The sequence below is a fragment of the Myotis davidii genome, unplaced genomic scaffold (genome assembly GCF_000327345.1).
Source record: "Myotis davidii unplaced genomic scaffold, ASM32734v1 scaffold151, whole genome shotgun sequence".
In the NCBI taxonomy this organism is placed as follows: Eukaryota; Metazoa; Chordata; class Mammalia; order Chiroptera; family Vespertilionidae; genus Myotis; species Myotis davidii.
The window spans coordinates 3148789-3168159 of NW_006285248.1; the positions used below are offsets into that span (position 1 = coordinate 3148789).

Here is a 19371-nt window from a genome sequence, read left to right on the forward strand (position 1 = left end):
CTCAGGGGGAGGGAGTTACCTGCTCTTCCCATTGGACTCTCCCAGACTTTGCTTATACCTAGCTTTGATTATAGCATGTACCAGGTAATTTATTCTGGTTTCTCTCCCTGTTGCTTATCCTCCCCACCGTGCCTTCCTGGGGAACCACCTTCCACAGTCCACGTCCTGTGTTTTGGGTTGGGTTCCAGAGATGGCTCCAGAGATGGGCCCTGTTCAGTACCTAACACATATGATGAATGTGTCTCCCAGTCCTTGTTTAATGGTAACTGAACAACACGTCTCTAAACAATGATACCATGGAACAGACTATAGTAGTTAAAACCATCAGAATTTTTGACAAAACAAACACACAAACAAAAATCATAGAGTCATATCTCAGCAGTGTCAGGCACGGTGACAAAGAAATGCTTTTGGTAGGATTAAAATAAGCAAACATCATAGGACAGTTTGAATATTAGTGTCTTAATGTCTCATCTATTTTATTCTAACTATTGTTTTCAAATGTGTTTCAAAATAGTGAGTTTGACTGTCATCTTTTTCAAGTAAAATCTTCCTAGGGTTATCAATGAGTTATGGCTACATTCTGTTTTACTATGACGTCTTCCAGATCCAAAGATAAACAACTGGGGGTGGGGTCGGGGGAAGAGGACATTCTGGGCTGATGCCTGTGTACTCCTCACATTAGTGTCATCAGTTTAATATTTCCCCCATCATTTAAAACCTGTTCTCTGTCTGTTGACAACTCTTCTACCATTGAGTTTCACTCCTGGGTGGCATTTAAGCTATATTTAAAACTTACATCTTGTTTATATACACTCTTGAGCCAGATCCTTTGGTTTACAGGAAAGAATGTGCTGATCTCTTTCCTTCCCCCCTAAAAAATTACTGAAGTTAACATTAATTGCGTCTATGACTGCTTATTGCTGATCTCCTCAAAGGGTTGATATCAAATGCAAAGCTCTCACCGTTTGACTTTGCTTATGCTACAACATGAAATATAAATCAAAGAGATTATGGAAATATTCCACATTTAGTCTATGCACTTATATACCTAAACATTGTCTGCTTAAAAATTAGGTGTGTAATTTTTTTTTGAAAAGTTTATCTTTAGTAATATTTCATTCAACCACCCACTGTTCTATTATATATATGTGAATATGTATATATATATATATATATACATATTGAAAAATCTTATAATACCACTTATAGACAATAAAACTGAGCAATGAAATACCTTTCTTTAGGGAAGAATTAAAAATACTGGCCCATTAAATGTTATTCAAAACTAATGGGAAAATTAGAAAAATTAGACATTCATGGAACTAAAACATAGACATTTAAGTCTATCTAAATTGGGCCCTGGCCATTAATGAAAAATTAATGATCACTTTGTTGTTTTTGTGTGTTTCTTAAAGAATGGTTTACTGATTTTTAGAGGGAGAGGAAAGGAGAAGAGAGAAACATTGATCTGAGAGCATAACATTGATCGGCTGCCTCCTGCATGCCCCCTACCAGGGATCAAGCCAGAAACCTGGGCATGTGCCCCGACCAGGTTTTGGGTTGGGTTCCAGCAACCTTTAGGTTCCTGGGAGGACACCCAACCAACTGAGCCACACCAGCCAGGGTGATCACTTTGTATTTTATATCCTGTAAAAAGCATTACCTCCCAATGTTTTCAGTCTACTATAGCCAAATAAAGGTATATCTTTTCATCCAAAACTAATCAAAATTCCTCTGTTTGATCATTTTGATGTACATTATTATCCCCAAATAGCACAATAAAACCTTGCTCATACTGACACAACGTAAGAATTGACAAAACCTTTTTTCAATAACTAAATATTTTGTGAAAAAAATTTCCTCTGATGCAATGTCATTATTCATCTTTAATGTCTCTTATATATTTTCAAGTGCCATAATGAATTCAAATTAGCAAAATTACCGGGATTATGTCTTCTACTCTGCTTTCCCAATGGCACTCAAGACAGTCATGATTTGACTATGAATCCATTTTGAACTCACTTCTATTTCAACTCATGAATTGTTCGGTATTTAAAATTAAAAGGTGGAAATAAAAGGCTTACTGGCATGCTTCATCTGGGGGTTTTCACAACAAATGTGTGGTTAACACTATCTTGTGGGTACAGGAGAGGTCTCTCTTTTAATATGATATCCAACCATGTGACTAAATGCCTCCCAGAAATGTAGAATTAGAAGTGCAAAGGTTGGATAAAGTCAAAGGTCAACCCCCTACAGGCAAGAGGGGGCCAGCTTCCTACCAAGTTGCTAGCAGGCCTGCTTCCCTAGGGCACATCATAAAAGTAATTTACTGACAACTCACCTTATCAGGGGTCATTTGGAGCCTCAAGTCTTCTGGAATTCACTTTTAAGAAGCATGATTAAGTGGGGACAACTATTGGCCCTAAGAGTATTTATGCCAAGAACAAATGTCTGTCAGAATTAAATTCTTTGTGTGTGGTGGTTTCAGACTTAAAAAAAGATGCGTGACCCAATGAAAAGCACATATATTCTATTCACCAAATTAAATCTTAAATGAACATTGGTTAATTGATTTGTTTTGTGTGTGTGTTTTTTTAAATACTCCAGAAATCCAAATAGCCACAACAGCCTAATAAAACGGAGAATGTATTTATTACCAAGTCGTTTAAATCCTTTTCAATCTCTCCTAGTCCAGTTTGCTCTCACACTGGAGGGAAAATGCATTCACGGTATTTCAAAGAAAAAGGAAGATGCCACTGAAGCCAAGAAAGTTAACGTACTTTAAACATTTTGCAAGAAAAGCTATTTCCTGATTAAAACAGATCTCCTGCTTTTAGTGTTTTTGATAATTTTGACGTGAAATATTTGGCTTTAATATTAGGTAGAGATGGTTTTCCCACATTTTAAAAAAATTACTAAAGGTTAAAATATGTGTGCACTGGACAAAATTAAAATAGATTACCTGCCACTGTGTGTGGGATACAGCTTGAATCTACGCAGCGTGTGGAATCGAAGCCGGGATGTTCAATTGCAAAGCACACATCTCAGTAATGACAGGGGAGGAGGCATACCATTTCCAGGAACACCCACAATGAAAATTATTCTTTCCAAACAGAGAATTGTTTTGGAATAAGTTAGGTTAATTGGCACCACGAGATTTCTCCCTAGGAAACAACACTGAAATCCTTACAAGTGCAAGTGAGAGAATCAAGCCTTCCCCTACCTCCCTTTTCAGTTGTGCATGTTTAGTTTACTCTGGCCACAACCAAATCAGCTTTTGTAGATTCACATGCAGGTAGAAAAGCAGACAGCTCCTTCCCCACGCCCTCGGCCCTCCCCGCTCCCCCTCCCCCTCCCCAGCTTAATTTACAGCCTGGAAGACTGACTAGCTACATGAGGTTCAATGGCCAACAATAAAGGAGAAAGAAACTCACTGAGGGTATATATCTGGGAATTTCTGCCCTTGAGAGTGAATTATGGGTACTTTATAACGCAGGCCATTATTTTATAATTTAAAGAGTTAGAGATTCCCTACAGCATTTGCCTGTCCTCCTTATCAGAGGTCCCTAGTTTTGTCTTCCATTGTCAATTTTAGTCCTCTCTGACTTCAAGATACCTGATTTGGCCCCTTATATGCCAAATCCAAGTATAATTATCCTCTTAAAAATAAACATCTGACCTTTTGCTATTTAAATGCGCAGTTCCCCACGGAGGAACATGAGTGTACACACTGTCTTTAGCTGTGGTAACCCTTTGCACGAATTATCATTTACATCTGGCACAGAGCGAGCCCTCTTCTTTCTTTACATTACCACAGTTGCTATTCTCCTGTAACTTAAAACTTTCCACCACAACCCATTAAATGTCCCATGTTGCTAATGTACTGTTTCAAAATTTGTATTTTAAAACTATGGGAAAGAAGTATAAATTCAGTAAACACCATGTGTACACAATGCTTACACTTAATAGGGTCAGTTTCTAAGTATTCCTCCAATTATTGACCCACTGAACATTGGAATAGAAAGGGGCTCCAGCTATTATAAATCCTCTCATTTGACGATGAAGCACTGAGGCCCCAGTGGGCAGTGGCTGGTCCAGGGGCACGGGGCATCCGGCAGCACTAGTGCCAGGAGTCAGTATTCTCCCCACCGTGTGCTCCTACTCCTGCCCCTCCCAGTCTACCCTCAACACGGCTGCTATTCCCTTGTTTGAAAGTTTGTCAGATCATGTCACTCTTCTATTCAGAATCCATCCAGGATTCCTCATTTCACTCAGAGGAAAAGCCAAAGACCCTTCACTATCTGACGCCCACTTCCCGCACCCACCGGCAAACCGGTGCTCAACTCTGTGCTCTCACCTCCTACCACTCCTGTCCTCTCCCCTCACTCAGCTTCTCACTGGTTTCCTCTGCAGTGCGCCAAGCACTGCCCACTTCAAGGTCGTGGTATATCTTCACCTTCAGACTTGGTTTGAAAACTTACAACCCTGTAATCGCTGCACATTAAAGACATTCTCCTGCCGTGAACTGAAAACCCGCACTCTTGCTTATGCTGAGTTACTCTGCCTTTAGAAGTGTAATTGGAGCAATGGTGACCATACAGAATGGACAGTGCACCTATTTGCCGGGAGGTGGAGTGCCTGGTGGGCTCTGCATTGGGAGATGCTGATTGGATTTCTGGACCAGAACTGGGGGGAAGGTGTGTGTGTGGGGGTCAGAATAAAGCAGAGTAAGCAGCAGCCTGAACCTGGGCGAGCATGGACTTCCCACACAGAGCCACACTGGCCACTTGCACTCCTCTCTCTCGCACTGCTTTCTATTTTCACAGAATTTTAGAGCTAGAAAGGACCTAAGGTGTCCTTTAGCCTAGACTTCAAAGATGAGGCTTCAGAGATCCCAGACAGTTAAGCGAATTGCTCCAAATCATTCAATGACGGGCAGAACTCGTGTCCTGGTGCAGGCGATGGATGAGTGCTATGGCCAGACAGTGGCTAGTTCTCCAACTGAGGTGATATTTCAGGAATGTGACACTCTAGGATCAAAGGTGTTGACAGCTAATGCTGTCACCAAAAGTTTTACTCAGTGGGACCTCTAATTAATTATTTACAAGGAAAGAAGCTCACCTCAGCAGTTTTTTTGTTTGTTTTTTGTTTGTTTATTTGTGTGCAGAGGTGTTATATGTATTGATATTTAATCAAAGCCAAATCTTAACACCTCTCCCCCACCCCCACCCCCCCAATACACACACAAAGACACATTGTCTCTAGGTTGCAATTAAGAAACTCGCGCAATTAAGGAACTATGCTAACTATCAGGTAAATGTTTTTGGAGCAAGCCACATTACTGCATGTCACAGAATCCGCACTAAGATCAGCGCCCGGGTAATGTTCACAGCAACCCCGGGCGTAAATACATTATTAGTGTCATGAGGTCAATCTGATCTTCAGACCCCTGGAGATTTAAACAGAAGCTTTAATGGTGGTACAGGGAAAAGCCACAGGCTGCGTAGGAGAGAGAATGAGCTATGTGGCTTTTTTCAACCTCAGGTCACAGGCTGGAGTCCAGGCGAGGCTAGTAATTGATAACTTATGACAGATGTTTGGTGACCTGTGTGTGGTGGGAAGTCAGTTCAGGTTTTGTTTCACTTTTCCTGAACAGGTGTGTTCACATCCATCCACAAAGACGTTTTCACTGTGGGAGCCTCATCACCAAATCTTTCATACAAAGGCTACACATTTAATGGGAATTAAATTTGCTTATCTTTTTGTCCTCTTAAGACTAGTGCTTTCCTAATTTATTTTTCCAACCTCAAGCATCTTCCCTTCACACTATGTACACAATTTTTTTTTTCCGAATTCCTTTTTTTTAAAGGAATTCTTCTGAATAGTTTCAAACTGTTGGCTAAGGGTTCTCAGAGCAGATGTGTTTTCCCTTATCTAGAAATAGCCTGGGGACAGATGTCACTTTATTTAAGTTTGTGATCCATTTGGATCAAAGGTGCTTTAGGATAAGAGGCTGGTTTAGAAACAACTTATTAGAATTTTTTTTTTAAGGCAAAGAATTTAGCTGCTCTTAAAGAGAGAGCCAGAATATTTGATCTTTGAATAGTCAAAAAGAATGTTCCTCTCTCAAAAATTTTGTGGCAATATACAAACCTTTAAGATCCTTTGTCATAATGTCTTATTTCTATATTAGCTTCCATTTATTGGGTTCAGTTCTATGATTGGATTAAATAATTTCAACTGCTATGTGATGATGGAGTTAATTTAGACCAAATTCATTAATGTTTTCCTTTTCTGTTCTTGTCCTACCCCATATATGTATGGTAGAATAATGAGTATATATTTTATCTTAAACACATAATGATATCTTTTTAGAGATTTTCTGTGATTTGGAGTTCAGGCTTGTGGAATTACACAATATTTTAAAATGTAAATTTAAATTGTATATGCCATGCCTAGATAGAATAAAAAGGATATTTACTCACAGGGGTGGGAACCTTTTTTCTGCCCAGGGTCATTTGGATATTTATAACATCATTTGCAGGCCACACAAAATTATCAGCTTAAAATTTAGCTTGCTAGATCTGGTCAAACATTTCATTAACTCACACCTAATGCCTTGGCAGGGCCAGACCAAATCGTTTTGCAGACCTTATATGGCCCACAGGCCAGGTGTTCCCCACCCCTGCTCTAAACGATTCAAATTTTACCTCCCTTTTGGTGATAATTCCTGAGAGTCGCTGTGACCATATGCATTGTCACCTGGTATGACAAAGTCGCGCTAGGATAGAAAATTAGGTGATTTAGAAAAAGTGTTTCTCATTATAACATATTACAGAATGGTCTCGATAAATGTCACCTTATTTTCCAAAGCACAGTTTGACTGAAGAGTCTGAAGTTGACTTTAAATTCTAGGCAGTGATCCAGTTTTAAAAAACACTTTAGGTAGGTCCCTAGTTCTGGCCCCCTTGCCATTAGGATAGTTCAACATAATCACAGACGTTATAGACTGTAACTAAATGTCAATGGATGAATACTACCAACACACAGATTAAAATACATTGTAGTAGTTGACATATTTGTAATAGATATATATTGTATAAGTAAATCTATATATTTATTATATAAACATAAAAATGAAAGAAGCCCGGTAAAAGCAAAATGCTATGTAAGCTCCCAAAACTGGTCATAGAAAGGTAGAGACAAACCAAAGAGCAGACATGCTTGCAGATTTAGGAAATTTTCTATAAAATACTGAGCTAATGTGACAGGAAAAGTGTCTGTTGTAGGCTGGGCTCTGGGAAGGAGGTAGCTGAGGTTATTCCATGTATATATCCTTACACCTGATCCTCAGCACATTCCACGGACACATTAAGTGATGTTTGTTGTCACTGTTGTTTAACTTAGCTATCTTCCTTTAAAGTTCTCCTTTCCCTGACTTCCTGGAACATTTTACTGATCTGTTTTTTTAAAAAAAATTGTTTGTTGTTTGAGTGGTACACTCTCCATATCATGACATTACATGTTAATTTTACAGCAGCTTGCCCAATTGCCCCCTTCTCAGACCACGAGGTTCTAAATCTGGGCTTTGAGCAGTCGTTGCTAGCGGGCAAAAATACGTGCCTTCTTAGTTTTCAGTCCCAGTATATTTCCTTTGCAAATCCCACAATTTATTAACTCTAGGGCAGATCAACACAAATCGTGTTCCAAAATAAACACACAGAAAGACATACATTATTATAATATCCAGGTTTAGAAAAACTACTCTGAAAGCAAGGAAGTTCTGATGAAAGGTTGCTGCCAGACTCCCGGGTCAGCTGGTGTGTGCTTCATCATCGTTAGGCATGCGCTCTGACAAACTCCAGGACCGGGGGCTTTGGCTGAAGAAGGTAGGTAGCAATGCCCTACACTTACTGTGGAAAGATGATGCTGGGAAAACAAAGGTGTTACCTTTCTCTACTGACGCATTCAAATAAAAGTCTATTCTAGATTTATCTGTTTGATTTGAAGAAAAGCCACACACATCCATCAATTTAACTTTGTTTCAATGGGATTGCCATATAGTTTTGGTGCAAATGCTAACATCGTCACAGACTTTCCATATGTTATTATTCAATCCCATTTTAAAGGGCACTGTTGCTACCGGGAGGGTATTGTTCACAGTGGCCACTGGAGCTTGTGAGTGGGTCATTCACGGAGCTGACTCATTCTCCTTTCCTTCCCCTCCTTTTCATGTTAGTAAGATGGATGATAACAGCTAATGTTTATAGACTTGTGTGAGGTCTTGCATGTAAAGTATTAGGTGAAACCTTTTATTATTTCCATTCTGCACATGAAGAAACTAAGCCTAGAGAGAGGTTAAATAGCTTGTCTAAAGCCAAAACAACAACAACAACAACAAGAACACAGCCCCTGGTGTTGATGCAGTGCCTGGAACCCAGTCTGGAACCCATGCCCTCAGCCTCCTCATTGTCCTAAGCATGCTAACACCAACCGTCCAATCTCTGCTTCTGAAATGTGCTCCTGAATCTGCCCTATGCAGTGCTGGTCTTGGAAGGCTGGTAGCATCAGGGCCTGTAGGGTGAGCATGGCCTCAGACAACTGCCTTGGAAATCAGCCTTGGTAACTTACTAGCTGTGTTATCTTGGGGAGTTGATTTATCTTCTGGGCCTCAGTCTCTTCATCTGTGAAATGGGCTATTCATACCTGCCTCACATGTTTACTGTAAGGATTACAGAAATGATCTATGTAACAGCTTAGCCAAGTAAATGCTCAAAAATTGGTGGTTGTGATAAGTAAGAAGGAAGACAAGGGTGTCCTTGCTAACAGGATGTCTTGCTTGGAGACTGTAGCGTTGGGAAAGAAAGCTATTGAATGTTTCTTAAAGGGAGGGTTGTGCTGCCTTCTACAGTTTAGAGACAGTTTTGTGATGCCTGCTAGTTCCTCTTCATTAAATAAAATAGTTACTGGAAAGGAAAGCAACTCATCATCAACAGGTCTCTTTCTCTTTGTGGTCACAGACAGTGAGATACTGGCTGCCAGGTTCAATCAGATGTTTGTTTGTTTGTTGTTGTTTTTTAAGGTGGCAGAGACTGTCTCAGGGTCCAGATTTCTTGGTTTTTCACTTGTTTTAAATGATTACCACAGGGCTTGTCAGATTTATAGACTCTATTGCCTCTGTCCTTCAAGTCTTAGGTAAATGTGAAGACATGAATGTAAAAACGTTCCTCGCCTCAGCTGTGACTCAGGTGGCTTATGTGGAAGAAGGCAGGCCTTTCTCTACTCAACTGGAGGGGCATTGTGTACATCGCTTCAGTAAAAGGATGCACGTTGGAAAAGAAATTATAGATTAAGCTGGCTTATTACACTGGCATACACCACATAGATGCACAATCATGGTTATAAAACTGTTTTATCACTAGAATTGCCAACGCCACAATTAAGAAATAAGAAAACCAGAAATGAAAACTGATGTAACCAAACAGAAGATTACACTGAGATTATTTCACATCACAAAGAGAATTTTTGCTTTTCTCTGTGGACACTCATAGATTTAAAATAAAAACTGATTTAAAATTGAAAACGTTTTTCACAGAGTACAGGACATTTTTACGTAAAGTGTCAGCAATACTCAATAAAATATACCTGAGTTCAATGCCATATCATTACTATCCTGACATAAAAAATAAGTGTATTAAAATTTTTTATTTGTAGATCTATATTTTATCTACATTTTAATTTAATGGTTTGGAACCAGAATTTTAAACTGTAAAAAAGAGAGAAGACATTGAAAAAGTTTTATTTGGGGGAAGACTATTCAATTAAAAGTGGTAGACCACTTTTGGAATGAATTTACCTAATGGTTATTTCCAGCGCTATAGCAATTCTCTTTTAGATGAGGTTTAACAGCTTCAAATGCAGTAATTTGAGCCAAAACAACAACAACAAAAAACTTTTCACATTCCCAAATGGTGATTGTTCTCTTGTAACGTTTACCACATATACCTTGCTGCTTTCTGTTAGCGGAGCACACCCAGACCTGTAACAATTTTCCCAAGGAAGCACTTGAGACCCGGCCCAGTCATGGCCATACGTTCAGGTGAGCGTGCTACGCGCTCAGTACTACTGTAGAAAGCAAACTGCTTCTAACTTAGGCTCTGATTCATTTCACTTTCACAAAAATACACCAACGTCTCATAATATCGCAAGCTAAGACAGAGGGAAATGTGAAAGGTTAGGTCTCTGACTAACTTCAGAAAAGCCGGACACCAACCCCACTTTCGCTGCCCGTGATTATGCGAGTGATTTACAAGCATGTGAAATCAGAGGCCGCCCCGTCGGGCTTGCCCCTGCGCACCCTGCGTCCTCCACACATGCTCCTGGGCTCGGCTGCTGTCTCTCAAGAGCCTCACCTCAATGGGCTCAGTCACCCGGACAATCAGCAGCTTTCAGCCTCACGTCCTCTCCTCCCCCCATAAAAGGGCCACTTCAAAAAAGCTTCTTTTGAAATGAGGATCGAAGTAGATAGAGAGGGACAGGAGTCCAGTCACACTTGTCCCAGTGACAGACAAGTCTTTCAGCTTTGTCTGCTGTGGGCTGCAAGCCGAAGGGCCATGGCTGTGAGCCTCACCAACCCCTGACCACTCAAGAGAGCTCAGGGGCAGAGAGAAGGCCTGCTGGTTTCTAAGGGCCACCTGTAGGTGACAGGTGACGGCTGGTCTTTGCTGCTGTGCACACACAAAGCCAAGGGGGACTTTCAGATCCTTGGTGGTCAGGAGAAGTTTGGTGAAATCACACAAGAGAAATGTCTGGTGTCCGTGCCATTTTTTACAAAGGGTTTTCAGGTATTTTTTAGCAAACTGCATATTTAAGGAATGATAACAGTTTTGTCAACTAGATAAACACCAGAGTCCAAAAAGGAACAAAACCAGGAAAAATTTAATGAGTAAAATCATCGTCCAATTAGAATTGCTGAGATTTTTAAATTAAATACCAGTTTTCAAAAATTTATATCAAGAATCTTACATGCTGCCAAAGTTAGCTCATCTCTTCAATCAAAGTGAACTAGTAGTATGTGGAGGCCAAGTAAATGACAAACGTTACAGGACAAATGACAAGTGGTATCCAACTATTGGATCCCAGGGGTCATTTCAGTATTAGGGTTTGGGCATAGGCTGGGCAGATAAAATGCATCTCATTCAATGTGTGTCTGAACCAGGGTTTGGCTCAGTCTTAGACCCAGGGTTTTCAAATTGGGTACATATCAAAATCACCTGGAAAATCTTTAAAAACATACCGATGCCTAGTATGTTTAACCCCAGATAGTGGGCAATGGAATTTTTTAAAGTTCCCAGGCAACTTTAAAAATGACTACATTTAACTGTAAATGTAAAAATGACTACATTAACTTTAAATGACTACATTTAACTGTGTAGTCATTCTTGAGAAAACACTGGTCTATCTTTTCCAAGGACTTGGGATAAAGCTGATTCTGGTACCTGCACCACATCCTGACTCAGGATTCAGACATAAGTTAACTTAAAGATTTCAAATCACCAATGTCTTAGAATTTTCCCTTTGGGGATAACACAATAAGAAATAATGCATATGCCTCCCATCTTCCACACAACACACACACACACACACACACACACACACACACTGAAAACTTTAAGTTTCCTCACCAGTTGGACACTTGAGCCATTCTTCACCATGTCCCTGCTGGTGGTTAGCTTGTACAGCGCACTATCATCAAAGATCTGTCTAACCGCCGCATATTTTAAAAACATATTTCTGATCCACTCTTTACTTGGCAATGCCACAAACCGCAGTGTTCCAGGGATTGAGCTGTTGTGAATGAAGTTATCTCTTTCTAAATGAAATGGCAGTTTAAATTCATATGGCATAGAATTTATTCCATTAATCCAAAGCCACAATTTATTTTCTAGAGCAAAAGGAAGCCAATTCTTTCACTTGTGCTCTGCATTTCTGCACAGAACTTTCGCTCCAGGCAACTAGACAGTTACACTTCCAAGTACTGAAATCGCCCACAATGTAGGCAGCACAGCCTGGTGTTTAACATAAGACATCACTTTTAGCTTCAAATAGGACCCACTTAGGGAGGAGCTGTCCGAGTTCCCTGAAGGACTGGCTCTTTGCTGGCTATAATCAGGGCTAGAATAAGGAGATAACCAAGTCCAGCTCCCTGCCACAGGAAGATCAGTCCTTTTTCATGTGCCAGGAATCACTATCAATTCTTAATGGACAATTAGCGGAAAGGATTTCCAGATTTCCTGACAGCCAGCACTAGCGTTAGAAACTCTTATAATCAGGAATTCCGCTTTAAGTCTGATTTAATGCACTCATGCTGGTCATTAATTAATATCATGGGGGATCCCACTGTGGTTTGTCTTGTTTTCATTTCAAACATATGAAGGTCAGGCTCAGTATATACATTATTAATTCTGTGATCTGAGTATTGCCATTAATACTGTGCTCTGTTAAAACAGCTTTATTTTCTCTCTTGGGATTTTAAAATTGAAAGAATAGTAAAGAAGTGATATGCATAGTGATTTATGAAAATTCCTATTTGCATTACTTATGCAAGATGATTATTAACAAACAGAATATTGCCAGGAGCACAATAACTATTTATATATCAAGAAAGCCTGAAGCGTTACTGTGAAATAGCTGTGAAACTATCTTCTCTTCAGAAGTCTCTGAAGGACATACCACGAAAATCAGTGGTAGGATCACCTCATGAATGTGCTGGCACCTGCTCCAACATAGCTGTGGTTGCCTCTTCTCATGCTTCCAACCTGTGACTTGTGACAGGAGTTCCAAGGAGACTAAGATAAAGGCCAGTGGTCGTATCACCTCCTTGAGGTGATAAGGATGTGATCTCATCACTCACTATCCAGTATACACTCAACTATCCATGTGATAGATTGGTATCTTATTGATGTCACAAGTGTCAAAGATGAATAGAATTTAAAATATTGCCCTTTAAAACATGGCATATTATGTAAGAACTCATTCTACAAAGGATAATGGATTTTGAAGTTTATTTCAAGCCCTGGAGCTCTCCTAGGAGAGGAGGGCCATGCTGAAGAATTCCCTGAGGCCTGCCAGTCATGCTTAAGGCAGAACCATCGCACTGCTACAGCCTGATGTGTGCAGTTTTATCACGTCTCAATATCAGAGAAGATAAACTTTCATTCAATATCCCAGTGAATGGGCATAAATTTAAAAAGAGAGATTCTGAAGAAACTCTATAAAAGGAAGACAGTTAAAGTAGAAATAAGAACACCAGTTTGTTGTTGTTTCTTACAACAAAAATTTCAAGTATTCTTAGCTCATTTCTTTTATTTACACTTTATCATACGTATCTTTTGTTTCTTTTTTAAAAATATTTTTATTGATTTCAGAGAGGAATGGAGAGGGAGAGAGAAATAGAAACACCAATGATGAGAGAGAATCACTGATTGGCTGTCTCCTGCACAACCCCCACTGGATGGACCCGACAACCCAGGAATATACCCTTGACTGGAATCGAATCTGGGACCCTTCGGTCCACAGGCTGATATTCTATCCACTGAGCCAAACCAGTTAGGGCTCATATGTATCCTTTCAACACCAACATTTTTACTAAAATAACATTAGAAAACTATACATTAACCTTGTAAATATTTGAAAACATTATATTTTAGAGCAAATTGACAATGTGCATGTATATGGTGGATGCCCTTCAACTCAGTAATGCTCCTTTTATGAATTCTAAGAAAGTCATCCATAAGAATGACAAGTAACCATGATAAAAAAGAAAAGACTAGAGTCATCCCAAATGTCTCATAAAAAGGAAATGAACTTACTGAGAAAAATTTCCAAATCTGGTAACATATTCATGATATATTGTTAGGTGAAGAAAGAAGGCTAAAAAGATGTTTGTTTATATGGTTTGATTTAAATTTTATTTTAAAGCTTTTTAGTATAAAAACTATCAGAAAGCATCTTCTTTTGTGAATTTCTACATTTATTAATATGGACCTGTATTAGCTTTGTACTCAGGAAAAATTCATTCAATGTTAATATAAAAAACTGGAAGGAAGTATATCATGATGTTACTAGTGGTGTTCTTTAATTAATGGAATGATAGGCAATGGTTTTTTTTACATGCTCTCCCCAATTTTCTCTTTTCTGGAGAGCCTGCTCAACTTGCACAGTAGCAAAAAGACACTGCTGTTGAGTGGTGCACTTGAAGCTGCATCTTCGTTCTTTCCTCATTAGGGACACTGGCAGTGACTGCTCAGAACACATTTCAGAATGTATTGATTGAACTCTCATGTGCAAAATGCTAATGCATCATTTTAAGAAACTTTTGATTATTTGCAGTGAATTTTACAGAAATAAAATTATTGGGAGACAATTGAACCTACTGGGCAAAACAGATTTTCCAAATGATCTGTGTCTTGGTGCCAAAGTCCTTTTCCTTAAGGGACTGGAAGTACAAAAGATAACTACTTCTTCTCAAATGATATACAGCTCTTCCCCAATCACATACAGTTAATTGTTTCATTCTAAAATAGTCATGAGTTGTTCTATTGTCTCAATTTTAGAATGCCACAATTTGCTTTATAGTTTAATACTGCTAATACTATACTGCATTACTCTCTTCTGAAACAAATTTGGTAATTTTATTTACATACCTATTAGATTGCTTAACTCAAATTGGAGAAGTGGGAAAGAAGGCAAAAGCTGTGCTAATATATTACAAAGATGGCTTGTTATAGATAAAAATATTTGACTTACCTGTAAAAACATTATACAAGGAAGTCACAGTATAAGTAGCATCTTTTATGACACAGGCTCAAACACAGATGTGATAAGAATGACTTGCAGTTGCCAAAATAACCGAAAGACCTCTTTGTTTGTATTAGCAAATGCTGATATACAAATCTACAATTGCAAGTATTATGCCTATTAAGTAACATTTCAACAAATACTTTATAAAACCAAGAATGATTTTTAAATGTGTAAATACACAGGGAAAGCATGTCCAAGTACCAATCTGTTTGCACCGCTTAATAGTCACCAAACATCATTAAAGCGGGAGAAGGGGCAGGCAGGTGAGGACAACTGTAATAGTGTCAACAATAAAAATAAAGTTAGGAAAATTGTCATTGTGCCGGTTCAGTTGTCATAGTTATTGTTCCTTTATGGTGTTTCCTTATTTTCTCCTTAAACATTCTTTTATTATAAAGAAATACCTGTAGCAAGGATAACACTAAAATAGAATTAACATAGCCAGAGCAAAGATAAATAAAAGTTAAAAAGCCAACCTTTATTCCACTTTGAACAAGTTTGTGAATGTCCAAATAAGGCTCCTTGAAAATGTCTCCTTCGGGGGTGAGTATCTTCACATAACCTTCCTTTTCCAGGATGAAGAGCCGGTGGGAGCCGTCCCCACTGTGGAGGGCGCTGACCGGCTGCCGCAGCCCACTCACAACCTCCTGAATGCAGAAGCAGTTGTGCTTGTGCTTTCTAGACAAATGAAAGAAGCCGGTAAGCGGCGCTTAAGGTGAAGGGTGGAAGGGATGCACTTAGCATCCTTTCAAAATACATTTCCTCTAGGAAGCAATGGTTTGGATGATCCTGAAGGGCTGCTCACCCAATCGTATTCTTTGAAATTCTTTTCAATTGGGGAGAAATAAAACCGAACAGCCCCTTATCAGAAAGTAAAAGAGAATTTCAAAACGTGTATTGGAAATATTGAGGGTAACGCTTCGTCAAATATGTGATTGTCTAACCACTATGCTGTATACCTGAAACTAATACAAAATAATATTGAGTGTAAACTGTTAATTGAACAAATTTAAAAAAATTTTTTTTAAAAGAACTACCACTCACACACCGCCTAGCTTCAAAAACTACATATATTTTAAAACTTCATAAGCTCATTATCCCATCTTTCAGTGACTATAATTAAAATGAGCTTTACTCACAATAATTAAACATTATAGAAGGGTGCTCGAGAGAAAGTTCTAAGATCTATTTATAAAACTCTGATTGGCTAATAATAATGTGCATCATAACCTAACAGCAAGCATACATTTCAAGTTAAAACTATACTCATAAAATTCACATGAATCATAGAGAAGCCAAGCTCATAACAAGATCAGTAATCTAAGTATTAAAAGCACTTGTACTAATATGACGTTAGAGAGCAAACTACTAAAAAGAAAAATAAAGCATGTCGAGGGTTATAGCTGCTAGACATAAGCAAAGAAAGATGAGTCACTTTCAAAGCCACAAGATTTGTTAGTTTTTTTTAAAAAAGAAGGCTGAAGAGCATTATCGTTATGAACCTGCTGATCTCCTCCACTTTGTCATATTCTTCCATCTGGTCCAAGGAGTTGGACGCTGGGCCTCTGACTTGTTTTCTTGGAAAATCTGGAAAGCACAACCCACCATCTCTTCTTGCATAGTAAAAGCAAAACTCCTCAGCTGTAGTTTGAAGGAAACCTTTAAAAAATGTAAAAAGGCTCATCAGAAACAGTACCATGCAAAAACATCCTGTTGGAAAGATAAAAACACGAGGAAAGAATTTTTTAGGAACCATACAAATAGTCTAGGAAAGTATATAGACAAAAAAGAAAGAAAAACTTTTTTTGCTTGGGATTTTCATTTTTTAACCAAGACTTGAGACATTCAGTAAAAGTGAAATTATGTCACGTTGGATAGTTTAAAAGGCTCATATGAAATACACATTATACATTTCTTGTTATTGCATTGATTTATTTTCAAGCTTCCCCGGTGGCCACATGTTGCACTGGTGAACTTATCCAATCACTGTTCAGCATTTTTTGCCCTAGAGTAATTCCTAAGAAGAGTAAATTAGAATCAAGAAAGAGAAAGACTATCAGGTGCCAGTTTGGGCCATTTTACAATTCTTACTATATTGTCACTCACATATGATTAAAAAATAAATCTAGTAGCTATCACAAGGTCATTATACACTATAATGAATGACTGACTCATTGTGCAGTGATTGAGCAATGAATTGATGTTGTAACAGAGCCACCATTTTCAAATATGCAGGTGCTGTTTCCTACACTTCACTCACAGGAGAAAATGATTATTTTTGCAAAACAAAAATTATATTTAAAATATCCTTTCAATTTTCTCAGGCACAATAGCTGACATACCACCCTTCGCTGAAAAATAATTATAACAAGCCAAAACAAAAAATGCAATATAGGCATATGAAAGACAAATAATTTTGCTTACATAGTAACAATTTTTATGAAATAAACAGCTATCTATAATAATAAAAGCATAGCCGAAACCGGTGTGGCTCAGTGGATAGAGCGTCGGCCTGCGGACTGAAGGGTCCCGGGTACGATTCCGGTCAGGGGCATGTGCCTGGGTTGCGGGCACATCCTCAGTGGGAGGTGTGCGGGAGTCAGCTGATTGATGGTTCTTTCTCATCGATGTTTCTAACTCTCTATCTCTCTCCCTTCCTCTCTGTAAAAAATCAATAAAAAACATATTTTAAAAAAATAATAAAAGCATAATATGCTAATTAGACCAGACAGCCGAACGACCTTCTGGATGTCATTCTAGATGTCCTTCTGGATGAAGCCATGGTGGTGGGGGACTGAGACAGAGGTGGTTAGGGGCAATCAGGCAGGCAGGCAAACAGTTAGGGGCATCAGGCAGTCAGGCAGAGTGGTTAGGGATGATCAGGCAGGCGGGTGAGTGGTTAGGGGCTATCAGGCAGGCAGGTGAGGGGTTAGGGGCGATGAGGCAGGCAGTCAGGCCGGCGAGTGGTTAGGAGCCAGTGGTCCTGGATTACAAAAGGGATGTCCAATTGCCGGTTTAGGTGGGATATGGCCTACACCAGCAGTCAGACATCCCCTGAGGGGTCCCGGATTGTGAGAGGGTGCAGGCTGGCTGAGGGACCTCCCCCATGCACGAATTTCGTGCACTGGGCCTCTAGTATTTGAATAAGATGAGGACTTTATGATCAAATATAATTTTTACATTACTTTTAACATTTGAGTTAATAAGGTGTTGGTTTTTTGGGAAGAGGGCATATTAATTAATGATTCAGTTCCATATTCTGATGATTTCTGCTATCAAAATAATTTGTTGCTACCAGAATTGACTTTTTATATGAAATATATGAAGTTCTAAATTCCTGCTTTTGGTCTCATACCTTTATGATGCTTAATATTTTGACTTTTACCTAACAAATCAGATTATCATGCCTCATCAAATACTGTGATAAAGGCATGTGGTAATTTAGTTGACATTCAGAAGTTGTATAATACATTCTAGTTTGCATGGATTTCTAAGAACAAGATTTTGGGGACAACCAAGGGAGGCTTATTAATGGATTATGTAAGATGTATTTCTTTTCTGTGAGCTTGACCAAAGTCCCTTCAAACCTAAAACTATTCTTGGGAACTGAGAGTCCCAAATGGTTAAAACTTGATATAGATTTTTGACCTAACTTTTGGGTAAAATGTATCACCCCTAAACTTCTGAGGCAGATTCTTCAAGGCCAGTATCTGATTAGGTTACTGAGAAACATCTTATCTTTGGGAACCAGGCAAGAAAGAGCAGATGTCCTTGAGAATGTATGTGTGTATGTGTGTATGCATGTGGGGGTGGGGGTTGGGTGGGAGGTGTAGACAGAAAAGGAGGCAGGGCAGTTGGGAACGGTGCTCCTTGCAGGGGAGAGCAAGGCAGCTGGAAGAAGTTGTCTTTGTTTAATAAAAAATCAGGAATTAAAAATTGAAGAGAGGGATGACCGCTGCAACATTTATTCATCTGTAGCAATTCACTGTTTGCAAAAGGACACTTTTCTCCTCCAGTCTTTAATGGCTAAGCAGACACAGGAAAGCTGCCTAGGGTTGTTCAACAAGTCTGCCTGAGGAAAAAGAAGGAACACTGAGCTGCTAAATCAAACTTTTTGAACAGTTTTGGGCTAGATCTTTTTTCCCCCAGAGATATATACTAGTGTGTATGTGTGTGTGTGTGTGTATCCAAATATATAGATATATACATATATAGTATATGTAATATATCTATATATTTATATTGCATATACTATACTAGTATATGTTTATATTATATATGTTATGTGTAATATAGCTATATATTTACATTACATATAAAATATATGTTTATTTTATATAAGTTGACCATTAAGCAGGAAGAACTCCATGCACTTAGGAACACTGTCAGACTATGGATATACTTATAACTGAATGTATGAAGGAGAAATTTTGTGTTAATGTGATGTTTGCCTCCGGGGTCATAGAACAACTTCAAAGCACAATGCAGAAGAAATTTTGATTTTGG

The 19371-nt window shown here is 38.8% G+C and overlaps 1 protein-coding gene across 2 annotated transcripts in view; it reads right to left on the minus strand.

Moving 5' to 3' along the window:
* The window catches only part of HHIP (hedgehog interacting protein), an 86534-nt gene that overhangs the window by 54269 nt on the left and 12894 nt on the right, over positions 1-19371 (minus strand). For both annotated transcript variants that reach the window (XM_006755960.2, XM_006755959.2), the window contains exons 3-4: positions 16368-16524; positions 15342-15543 (exon numbers count right to left, since the gene is read on the minus strand). In XM_006755960.2, the coding sequence (XP_006756023.1) occupies positions 15342-15543; positions 16368-16524 (359 nt within the window). The remainder of the gene's footprint in view (positions 1-15341; positions 15544-16367; positions 16525-19371) is intronic.